This window comes from Colobus angolensis, unplaced genomic scaffold (assembly GCF_000951035.1).
Source record: "Colobus angolensis palliatus isolate OR3802 unplaced genomic scaffold, Cang.pa_1.0 Scaffold61, whole genome shotgun sequence".
Lineage (NCBI taxonomy): Eukaryota > Metazoa > Chordata > Mammalia > Primates > Cercopithecidae > Colobus > Colobus angolensis.
Window position 1 is genome coordinate 534,910 of NW_012119710.1, and position 12,437 is coordinate 547,346.

General features: G+C 43.2%; 1 protein-coding gene across 2 annotated transcripts in view; it reads left to right on the plus strand.

The window, feature by feature from the left end:
- The window catches only part of TTC17 (tetratricopeptide repeat domain 17), a 146,344-nt gene extending 140,219 nt beyond the window's left edge, over positions 1-6,125 (plus strand). For both annotated transcript variants that reach the window (XM_011963261.1, XM_011963262.1), the window contains 3 exons: positions 1,451-1,570; positions 3,245-3,388; positions 4,966-6,125. In XM_011963261.1, the coding sequence (XP_011818651.1) occupies positions 1,451-1,570; positions 3,245-3,388; positions 4,966-5,097 (396 nt within the window). In that variant the 3' untranslated portion in view covers positions 5,098-6,125. The remainder of the gene's footprint in view (positions 1-1,450; positions 1,571-3,244; positions 3,389-4,965) is intronic.
- Positions 6,126-12,437: the final 6,312 nt, after the last annotated feature.

The following is a 12,437-nucleotide window of genomic DNA, read 5'->3' on the forward strand; positions in this document are numbered from 1 at the left end:
TCCTGCCTCAGCCTCCTGAGTAGTTGAGACTACAGATGCACAGCATCATGCCCAGCTAAATGTTTTATTTTTTGTAGAGACAGGACAAGGCTTGCTGTGGTGCCCAGGCTGATCTCCTCTTGCCTTGGCCTCCCAGTGCGCTAAGATTACAGCTGTGAGCCACCAAGCCTGGCCCAGTAAAATTTCTTGATATCCTTGGAATGAGATAGGGCTTCCTAACTACAACTGGAAAATCCAGAAGTCATTGAAGATCATGAAAAAAACAAATTCTGTAGCAATCAAAATCTGCATCACACAAAGTACCATAAGTCGAAAGACAGACTTCAAACTCAGGAAACGTATCTGTAAATCATAGGCAAGGATGATCTCCCTAAAATATAAAGAACTTTTTACCAACAGACAAGACAAAAGCCTCACAGAACAATTAAAATATAAAAGCAGATAGTTTACAGAAAAGACGTACAAAAGGCTAACAAATATGAAAGAATGGTCAGCTCCACTCATAAGAAGGGAAATGCAGATTAAAACCACATTTCTCACCCATCAGATTGGCGGAGGCCTAAGAGTATAGTAACAAACTCTGTGATGGGGCTATAAGGAAATGGTGATACTTACATATTTCTGGCCGGAGATTAAATTGTTATAATCCAGCCAGGCGTGGTGGCTCATGTAATCCCAGCACTTTGGAAGGCCGAAGCATGTGGATCACTTGAGGTCGTGAGTTCGAGACCAGCCTGGCCAACATGGCGAAACTCTGTCTCTACTAAAAATACAAAAATTAGACAGGCGCGATGGTGCACACCTGTAATCCCAGCTACTCGGGAGGCTGAGACAGAAGAATCGCTTGAACCCGGGACATGAGGGTTGCAGTGAGCTGAGATCATGCCACTGCACTCCAGCCTGGGCAACAGAGAGACTCAGTCTCAGAAAAAAAAAGAAAAAAGAGAGAGAAAGGAAAGCAGAGAAGGGAGAGGGGGGAGGGGGGAGGGGAGGGGAGGAAATTCTAGAAGGAAACGTAAGAAACTAAAAATAGCGTTTACTTGTCTACCGTAGAGACAAGGATGGGAGGTAGACTTCACGGTATAACTCTGTATACTTTGTGGTTTTTAAAACATGTGAATGTGTTACCTATTCAGAAAGTTAAATAAAATAGAACATAGATATGAGATATAGTTCTGCTATTCAGTAGTTGAGTGAACTTGGGCAAGACACTTAACCTCTCTGAGTCATAGTTTTCTCATTTATAGAAGGGCTGTAATAGTAGTATCAAGCTCACAGGATTGTTCTAAGGGTTAATGAAGGACAGGAAGAACAGAAAGTGCTAAGCAGAATGCCAGCACTTAGTAAATACTCAGTTGAATGGTCATGACTTGTGTTACTGAACTTAATCTTGGTAATAAATGAGTATGTTCTTGAAAGGACACCAGCCTTAGCTAACATTCCTTTGCAGAACCAGACGTCCTGGGTCCTCTCCAGCATGGCAGCCCTCTACTGGAGGGTGAAAGGCCAAGGAAAGAAAGCAATCGACTGCCTCCGCCAGGCTCTGCACTATGCACCACACCAGATGAAGGTGAGTGGGACTCAGAAGGTGGGAATTTCTGCCCCTTGGTCCTTTCCATTCCCCATGGTTTATTCTGCCCTTTCAACCAGCCTCCCTCATGCTCAGCCAGTGAGGACATGTTACAAGGAGAGAATGGGGCAGGAGACCTTCTGACTGGGCATGTGCCCCAGCAAGCCTGTGAACTATCCCTGCTGCGTGCCTCCCCAGCCTCAGCAGGTTGGAACGTGGGGAAGGCCTTCCAGATCACTGTAAGACACTACTGCGTTGAGTCCCTTTTCTCCTGTGTTCAGAGCCACCCAACATACAGCAAATGCCCTGGCCTAAGTGGGCTGACACATAGAAGTCAACCTGAGTTTAGCTTGTCCTCAGGGGCCTGGTGACCTCTTAGACTTGTTTTGCTTATCCTCTTGGCTTGAGCTTGCTTCCAAGCACAGAGATAGAAGTGAATTTCCATTTCTTCACATGTGTTGGTCTGTCCCTGATCCTTGTCTGACTTCTACTGTTTCCACAAAAACAAAACAAAACAAAACAAAAAACAAACCAGCTAACCCTGTGTGACACCAAACTTTTCCAGAAGACCAGTAGTTGTTCTGATGGGCGAGAAAGTATAGTTTTTATCAGCACATTTGTATCCATGTGTTCTGAGTTCTGCATTAATCCAGATCTTACACTTTTTAAAGACGTGGCTGGTGTCTTCTTTGCTCATCAAGGCAGTGTGTGGAATGATGGAAGGAACACAGGATTCACTGCCTGGCATTGCTGAGTTTTAAACACAGTTCTACCTCTTACTAGCTTTGTGAATTTGGGCACCTTATTGAACTTCAATGAGCTCATCTAGGGTCATGCATTCTATGGCTGTCACAAAGATGGGTCCTTTTTTTGTGTTTCTTCTGTGTCTGCTATAGAACCCAATGTGACGTGATACAGGTAGCATTGCTCAGGTAAGGCACTTAAAGGGAATGATATTTGTGATGATAACAGTATTGCAACAATATAGCTACTTGTTCCACCCATCATTTTGTACTCTCTACTGTTAGGCAATAGGGAAGGTCTGAGGCTCTACCTCTAAGAGTCAGCAAACTTCCTGAAAAGGGCAAGAGAATAAAACACTTAGACTCTGGAGGCCAGACAGCCTCCGGTGCACCTACTTAATTCTAGCATTGTACTATGAAAACTGCCACAGAAATACATAGAGGACTGGGAATGATTGTGTCCCAATAAAACTTTCTTAAAAATAGGCAGCAGACTAGGTTAGGCCTCAGTTTGCCAACCCCTAATGATATGATGGTTCTTGCAGAAATTATTTTGACTTTCTGACAGCATGACTCCAAGTGTGGTCTGTGGACAGTACACAGACTTTTTATTAGCAGTCTGCAATGAGACAAGGAGCTTCACCAGAAGAAACCAACTACATCATTCAGCAGATTGTTTACTTCAGCTGACATTTTGTTGTGTTTGGTTTTCGAAGCAAGACTCTGCCAATGAAAGACGGAATTGATTGATATTCTGGTACAAGCACCTTATCTATCACAGACCAGTAGCAAACAGCAGAAAAGCGCTTTGAGTGGCACTATTCTAATCATTCACCAGGAAGCACCGACTATATTCTTTATGATCACCAAAAACAAGAATGAAAGCTCAAAACCCAATTTTCCCTTCTCACCATTCTCCTTCTTCTCCCAGGATGTGCCCCTGATTAGCCTGGCCAACATCTTGCACAATGCCAAGCTCTGGAATGACGCCGTCATAGTAGCCACCATGGCAGTAGAGATCGCACCACACTTTGCTGTGAACCACTTCACTCTGGGCAATGTCTACGTGGCAATGGTGAGATGGGGGTGTGAGCAGAATGTACCAAGTCTGCCAAACAGTAGCACATCTTTGATTTCAAAACCTCTTTGAATATGTCATTGCCCACCAGTCTCCTCTAAACTTGTCTAAAATTGCTAGCTCCAAAAAAAAAACAATGTTATATTTTATGGATAAGGGTTTGAGAGGTGTTTAGAAAAATAATACATGAAATTATTCTAAGTATTTGCAACTACGTAGTTCCTCAACATGAGTTGAACACCAACAGCAGAGTCAGATTTACCTACAATTTCCTGCAGACACCACAGAAAACCTCTCCTAACACGCCATGTAGACACACACATGCTCTGTGGCTTCCAGGTTAGGCTAAGGTACCTGTCGTCGCACTCATGACACCCTGTGCGTATTTTTCTTGCTGGATTTTCACCTTGTTTTATAATTTTTTGTTTAAGGATTTGTCTTTCCCTCTAGCCCATGGGCTCGTTGGGGACAAGACTCCTCTTCACCTCCCTGTTCCCAGTGCCTCACAGTGTTTTTGGCACGTGGTAGGTGCTCACCAAGTAGTTAATGAATGATGAAATTCCACTAGTTTCATGGAATACCATTTAGAGAGAAAATGGCAAAGTCATCCAGATCCCTCATTCTGATCAGAAACAAGAACTGATTTCAGAACTGAAAATCCCAGGGGGACCCCCTCAAAGCTGTCATAACCCAGTTTAGCATGAGAATCATGCCGTTCACTTTCATCTAAAATGTGGCATCACACATAGGGCTGTTCCCAAGATGCTCTCAGCAATGACTTGCAGAGTGAGCAGCCCCGGGCTGCCAGCTTCCTTGACTTCAGAGGCGAGAAGTATTTTGCCAGGGAGATATTGCCGAATATGCAGATTTCCCTCTGCTTCTTAAATTGAAGAATCTGTTGTTGCCCCCAGTAAATGTGAAGTTTGCTACTGTGAACGAGGACTTGTGTCTCTCATTTGGCTAGAAGTCATTAAACCAGTTGATTTGGGCTCTTCTTTAAGAGTGTAGCTCTAAGTAAAAGATTAACCTTCAATATGGCAGGGATTTTTGTTGGCGTTTTTAAATGTTAAAGAGAATTTTAAAACTCTTCAAAATGTACGAGTCCAATTGAGATACCTGACTTAGTTTCCGTGTTTCTAGCTACATTAGAAAATTTAGGCAGATGCATAATGGGCATTTGTCAGGCATGGTTCTAGAGGTTTCTGTGAGGATTAAATGGAAGGATTTCATGAAGCACCTAGCACAGTGTCTGACACATTTCAGGCACTCAGGACTGTTAGGTCTTCTTATTACCACAATTATGACTGTCGTTGGGTTTGTAAAAGCTGCTCTACCCCTTTTCCTTTTGTTCTTGGGCTCTGCCGTAGTTTCCTTTGTGATGTTATACCTCGGGGATGAAGGCAGCTGTTTCCTCCCAGAGGAACCTCAGACTTTTCCACAGAGACTTAGATCCATTGAGCAAACGCTGCAGGGTTGTCCCTAGCACAGAGGTGCTTCTTCAGAAAAAAGAGGTCACAGTATATATTTAGCCTGGTGATGCCATCCCCTCACGTTTGTCTCCTTGACCCTCACAGGAAGAATTTGAAAAAGCACTGGTGTGGTATGAATCCACATTGAAGCTTCAGCCCGAGTTTGTCCCGGCCAAGAACCGAATCCAGACCATCCAGTGTCACTTAATGCTGAAGAAGGGACGGCGCTCTCCTTAGTGCACTTCTTCTTTCTCTCTTTCTCTTTACTCATGCTCTCAAAAAAAAAAAGAAAAAAGAAAAAAGAAACCAATCATTGTCAGTATCTACTATTAATGATGTGTGTGAAAATAACTAAGACTTATAACAGGACTTTTACATATGCGGGAATTGGTTTGTTTTTAAGTTTGTCCTTTCCCCCAACCAGCCTCAGAAGAGGCACCTTCAGAAACACACATTTCTTAAAAGGAAAGTGCAGCTTCAAGATATTGTGTAAATACTGAGCCAAGACATTTCTGGAGCTGTGCTCTGTCTCCAAAAACCTCACTGCCTTTAGGGCTTTTCTCAGTGGTCCAGCTAGCCTCCTCTTTGGAGGAGGACGAAGCCGCATTGCTCATTCTCTGCTTCCTGTCGTAGCCTCTGTTGTCAGTGGAAATGCAGAAGCCCATCTGGTGCCCGTCGGTGAGAAGCAACGTTCAGCGCTCTCTCCGTTAGACCTCCATGCTGTCCTCAGTCTCATACGTTCCATGCTGCTATGTTACAAACTCTCAGAGGTAGTTTGCAGGGGAGGAAGGGGAATATGAATTTTAAAACAAAATATTTACAACAACAAAAATTCTTAGGATCAGCTGACCTTTGTAATGTTATTTATGTTGGGGAGGGAGGGGGGCTGAGAAGGGGAAATCAGCAGTGTGCAACATCTTTATCATTTGTACTTTAATTACAAATCACAAGGAAACCAATAAGTTGAAATCCTATATAACAGGTTTATATATATAGAATATGTATATTTGAAGCCCTCTACAGACTGAGTCTATGTTTTACTAATTCTTTGTTCATTGTGTTACCCATCTTGGAATAAGGCGTGAGTGTCAGCTCCCTCTCTCTGAGGCCCCCCGACTTCGCTCCTCAGGAGAGTAATGAGCCAAGGTTGAGTGTTTCCATGCAATGCTTTTACCTTTGGTCCCAGGAGAATCAGAAACTCCAACATTTTGGAATCTTCAAGGGCACATACTGAGAAAACAAAATAAAATTGTTTATGAGCAAAATAGGTCGGTCGCGTGATTTTTCTTTAGAACCTGGCTAATTTGGGCAGCTGTGAAGCCAGACTTTAACTCTGGATCTGATCGTCCCAAGCCCTACACTGGCTTTATCTTTCTTCCAGCAGCAAGGTGAGGGGAGAACAAAACAATCCATCATCACCAGGTTTTATACTTGATGAACTTATTAGAACAATGCATTTAACCAGGAAAGACACACAGTCAGCGCGTGTTCAGAGTTTAGTATATAATTGACCTTCCTGGCAAAGGAAGCATCATCTAAGCCACAAAGTCATGGCCCTCAGGTAAGCACTGGTCTTAACATTCATCCAAGTAAGTTTCACAGACAGCGTTGGGATGCATCGTGTAAGTTGGGCATGCCCCTTGGGACAAGATTCCACTGAAGACAGCATTTCTGTGGACTTTCCTAGGATGCAATCAGACACTGATCATCTCAGATAACGGCTCGTGGAACTTGAAGGGTTTAGTTCTAGCACAGACTGTGTAATTTCTTAGAAGCAAAGTCTTATTTCTTAACACCAGACATACCTGTGACCTCTCTGTTCTTTATGCAGCTGAAGTCCCACAAACTCCAGTTTTATCAGATATATTTTGAGAACAGCAAGCTCGTTTGTTGCTGAATACAGTGAGCCTTTATTCACTCGGGGACCAATCAAAATTAACTTGTATCTAAATGTAGTTCCCTGTTTCCCCACCTCTCCACAACTTTTTTCCAAAAACTTCAACGGTTGCTTGACTTTTTAAAATTAACATACTATGAAATTCACTCTGGTATACAGTTCTATCATGCAACCATCACAACAATCGAGATACAAAACTTTCATCATCCCCAAAAGACTCCCTCGTGCTGTCCCTTTGTAGTCGAACCTCCCCAACCCTTAACCCTGGGCAACCACGAGTCTGCTCTCCCACCCCATCGCTTTTCCTTTTCCATAATGTCATATAAATGGAATTCATGTATGGCCTTTTGAGTCCAGCTTCTTTCCCTTAACATAATGAATGCACTTGGGGTTTGCCCATGTTGTATGGATCAGTAATTCGATACTTTGTTGCTGAGTAGTGTTCCATTGTTGGCCTGTTGGAGGACACTGGGATGCTTCCAGCTTCTAGAGATTGTGAATAAAGCTGCAATAAGCATTTGCATGTAGGTTTGGCTGGGCACAGTGGCTTACACCTGTAATCCTAGCACTTTGGGAGGCCGAGGTGGGCGGACCACTTGAGGTCAGGAGTTCGAAACCAGCCTCACCAACATAGTGAAACCCTGTCTCTTCTAAAAATACAAAAAAATTAACAGGCGTGGTGGTGGGTGCCTGTAATTCCAGCTACTCAGGACGCTGAGGCACGAGAATCACTTGACCCCAGGAGGCAGAGGTTGCAGTGAGCTGAGATCACACCACTGCACTCCAGCCTGAGGGACAGTGAGACTCTGTCTAAAAAAAAAAAAATGCATATAGGTTTTTGTGTGCACATAGGTTTTCGTTTCTATTGCATTGATAATTCAGCAAGTATTTTTCTACTCTGGACTGTTTTTTTTTTTTTTTTGAGACGGAGTCTCTGTTGCCAGGCTGGAGTGCAGTGGTGCAATCTCCGCCCACTGCAACTTCTGGTTTCAAACAATTCTCCTGCCTCAGCCTCCCAAGCAGTGGGACTACAGGTGCACACCACCACGCCCAGCTATGTTTTGTATTTTTAGTAGAGATGGAGTTTCACCATGTTGGCCAGGATAGCTTTGATCTCTTAAAAGCAGGAATGGTCAGCCAACACTTAATGGAGGCAGCTTCAAGTCGGTTTTATACAGAAGGAGTACGGGGTAGGGACAGCTACAAATCTGCTTATCTGAAAGGAAGAGGAAAGAGCTTGACCTTTCTTTGAAATGACTTGGAATTGCCTCCACAGCATTATTCCCAGCCTCATTTCAGATGCTGCCTCAAATCAGGTGTGGTGGGAAGCTGTACTGCGGGACGGCTGACAGACCATGAATGTGTACCTCCTTCAGGGCTGGCGATGTGAGGGCCTAGTGATCATGCAATGGCAGGGAGAGGCCCTGCCCTGAGGCTGCCATCCTGGAACTCTATGGGGCTTATTTACTAGATAGGTCAAAGCTCTGACTCGCACTAGACTTAGACACTGGCACCAACTAGCTGGGAATGAAACTTGGAGCCCAACTCTCCAGCGCAAGGGGTGACTGTTAGTGGCCTTTCTGTTCCACATACAGCAAAGGTCTGAGAGCTTCCAAGGCAGATTCCCCCAGAACTTTGGCGTCATGAGAACTTTGGCTCTGTAGCAACTCCTCTGTGGTAGGACTGTTCCTGCCTCAGAGAACCTCAGAATGGGTTCAACAAATCTGGGTTCAAATCTCAGTCCTGCCTCTCACTAGCAAGGAGATCTTGAACAAGTGTTTAGCTCTGAGCTGAATTTCTCACTGAAATAAAATAATCTGAGAATGATAAGAGCTACTATTCTTCACAGAACAGCTGTGAGAAGTAAAGGAGATTTTTAAAATATGAAGCATTCAGCACAATGCAAACACCCAGGAAGGGGTAGCTATTGTTATTTGCACCACGTTATAGAAACTGGATATTTTAAAGAAATTTACGTAAGTTAATTTTAAACAAGACCCAACCATTCAACTCCACCCTGGCACATCTTCTGGTCAGGCCAGCTTCGCTGTTCCGATTTCCAAAGCTTTTGCTTAATCCATTCCCCAACAAATGTCCCCTCTTCTCTCTGGTTTCTGCCCCCCTTCTAGGCCTCTTTTACCCAAGCTTTCATGAAGACACTGATTGATCTACATCTTCTCTGATTATTATAACGGCTTCAATTCATTGAGCTAGACAGGAGGCTGTGTGTAGTCAGAAACATCTAAGATTTGTTGAGCTCTTACTATGTTCCAAGATTATTTTAAGAGCTTTACATGAAATAAAATTCATTTAAGCCTCATGTCAAACCAATGGTGTAGGTACTGTTGTTATCCTGATTGTGAGAATGGGAAACTGGAGCCCAAGATTTAAGTAACTTGTCCAAGACCACAGCTAGGAAGTGATGGGAGTCAAGATCTGGGCCCAGGGAGTCTAATTCTAGAGGCTGCACTCCTAACCACCATGCTATGCACCCATTATCTCAAGGAGTCTTCACAACTACAAAATAGGTTGGCAACATTATCTCTGTTTTACAGATGAGAAAACCAAGGCTCAAAGGTAAAGTAACCAGCTCATAATCCCACAGTATGTGGTAGAGTTCAGATTCAAACCAAGCTCGGATTTGCTTAACACCAACTTAGTGTTCTTACTCCTCTCCTATTCTGCCTCTATGTAGTGCTTATTTCCAGGAAGTTCTTCATTCTGAGCTGTTTTCTATTTGCTTTCAGGTGTGTTGCTCTCTCTCCCATCTGTGTACACATGTCACATGTCTGTGTCTCATCGCACTGAAGGCGGAGCTCATATATAGTAAATAGTCAATGCTAGTGGTTAACAAACAATGCAACTGATATGTTCCTCTGCTTCCTGCTTTTGGCATTCTAAGGGCTTTCCACCCACATCTCACAATCTTTTAGGGAACCAATCTTAGGGAAGTGAAGTATCTTGCTTTCTCTGCCATGGAACTTGAAGAAGACAAAAAGCTCTCTCCATCCTTCTGCCTCAGGCTCACTGCTCTCAGTCTGGCTGGTAGAGGAAAGTGCCTCACTGCCCATGAACCTCACAAGGCCTATTCTACCCTTCAATGCCCAACAGCTTTGCACCACTTGCTGAGAGAAGACGCGACCACTCTGGTGTGGCCAGCTTCAGGGGATCCACCCTGCCGTCGTGGTTGAGCCAGCAGCAGGGGAGACTGGCTTCTAAATTCAGCATTTGTGATTATTCTAATGCTCAGACAGGCATCCCTAGATCAAATCTCATGTTTCCCCTTTCTGTGGAGATGTAAACAGGCAATTCCAGCTTTTTCTACAAACAGATTTAGTTCAACACGTACTGATGTCCATCACTGCATGGGACATTGGACATGGTCTCTGCCCTCAAAGAGTCACAATCTAGTTGGAGAGACAAGATAGAGAATTCGAAGACACAAAGTCCACTCCAGCAGAAGCCTGAATATTGAAGACCCAGAAACTGAATTCTCTGATGAATACACAGGGTCCTCTGAGACAGTCAACCTTGCCTAGGTGCATAAACCATCTCGGTTTCGACACTCCAAGCAGAGTCCTCCATGGCTCAACCACTGCCTGCCTTTCCATGCTTGTCTTCTGCCACTCATTTATTCATTCAATGAACATGTATTGAAGAACTACTATGTGCCAGGCACTGAGTTGGTCACTGCAGGTAGTTCAATATGGTGCAAGAATAGAAGGTGGGTGCGACAGGTGCTAAGAAATGAAGCTAGGGCCAGATCATGAAAGACATCATACACATGGCTAAGGAGTTTGGACTTTGTCCTCAGTGAAATGGAGAGCCATTCCCCAGATTGCACTTCAGGCTACAATTTAGGATTTCCCACATGCATCAAAATTCTACATTCCCATGCCTGTGATCATGCTATTCCCATTACCTGGAATGCCAAATCCTTGCAATCTTCCCTTTTTTTTTTTTTTCACTTATTTAGGTCTACTGGTTTTCTGAGGCATTGTTCTCAAGATGCCATGCTTCTAAGGCACCTGCCATAATCCCCATGGTAACACTCATCACATGGTATTGAAATGAGCTATGTATCTGGTCCCCAATCAGATGCTTAGCTCCATGTCTAATCAATGTCTATGCCCCTTACTTTTACAAGATAAAAACCTGGCACAATGAAATTGCTTAATTAAAAAGAAAACAGTTATTTGACTATTGAATTGATGGTTAACTGACCCAACAATACCTTAGAGAAACTACAGCAACATTGAAGACAAGAGATTGGAAATAGGAGCTATTGAAACCGAGAGGGAAGACGAAATCAGGGAGAACTCCAGCAGATATGGAGAGAAGCTGCTTCACTTAATCTACAGAGGTACTGACTGTTCCCTCAGCCCATCCCCAAGCCACCAACTGCTACTGACCCATGTAAAGTATTTTGAACAGGGACGGGCACACACTAGGCAGCCAATAAATGTTAGCTCTTCTTATTAGCAGAGGACTTCAATCCTGCCAGTGACTCCTTAATTCTAGAAATAAATTACCTTTTCCTTTCTGCTAAGAATGTTGTTCCAGGCTAGGCACAGTGGCTCATGCCTGTAATCCCAGCACTTTGGGGGCTGAGATGGGAGGATAGCTTGAGACCAGGAACTCAAGATCATTGTGGGCGACACAGCAGGACCCTGTCTGTTAGAAAAGAACAAGAAAAAGAAAAAGCCAAATGTGGTGGCACACACTTGTAATCCTACCTGCTCGGGAGGCTGAGATGGTTGAATTGCTTGAGCCCAGGAATTCAAGGTTACATTAGGTTTTGATTATGCCACAGAACTCCAACCTTGGATTGGGACATTGTCTCAAAACAAAAACAAAACAAATGGATTTTGTTCCATTTCTGGATTCGGACTCAAAAGCTTGACTGGTTAGGACAGTGACCCCTAGCTTTTAAGAAGGGTGGCTTTCACCCAAAGACAGCACTTAATACAAACACCTATTTCCTAAAAATTGAGGAAATTTTTATCTTCCTATTTCTCAGTTTGATGGATTTCTTCCATTCTGTCTTCTGATTCATTGGCTTTCTCTTCAGTTGTGTCTAGCCTGCTGTCCAACTCATCCATTGAGATTTTTACTTCAGTAATTGACATTTTTCACTTGCATGATTTCTATCTGGTTCTTTTTCATCATATCTGCCTGCTCATGTTTCATAATCTTTTTGTGTGTGTTATGAATGCTACTCTTTTAACTACTTGAACACTTTCAGTATACTTACTTTTCAAATTAGTCTATTTTGTTGTTCATTAGGAATAAGTTCTCCTGTTTGTTGGATATTTGGACTGTCTAACCCTATAGCCTTGTAACCCTCTGAGTTCTCAGTCTTTGGATCACTGCTCAAAAAACCGCAATTACTTTTGCACCAGCCTAATATATTCTCTCAAGTTCTTAGTGATATCATACGTATGATATCAAGTTCTTAGTGATATCATACGATCATACTGTCTCCATGCTTGTGACCTTCCAATTTATATGTCCAGCATAGATGTCCTCTATCAGCTCTAAATTCATTTATCCAACTTTCTACTCAGTATCTTCACATGAAGTTTACAAAACAGAATTCCATATCTTCTCACAAAATTATTGTCTAACATTGGTCTTCCCATATGAGTTAATAGCAATTCCCTCCATCTAGTTATTCAAG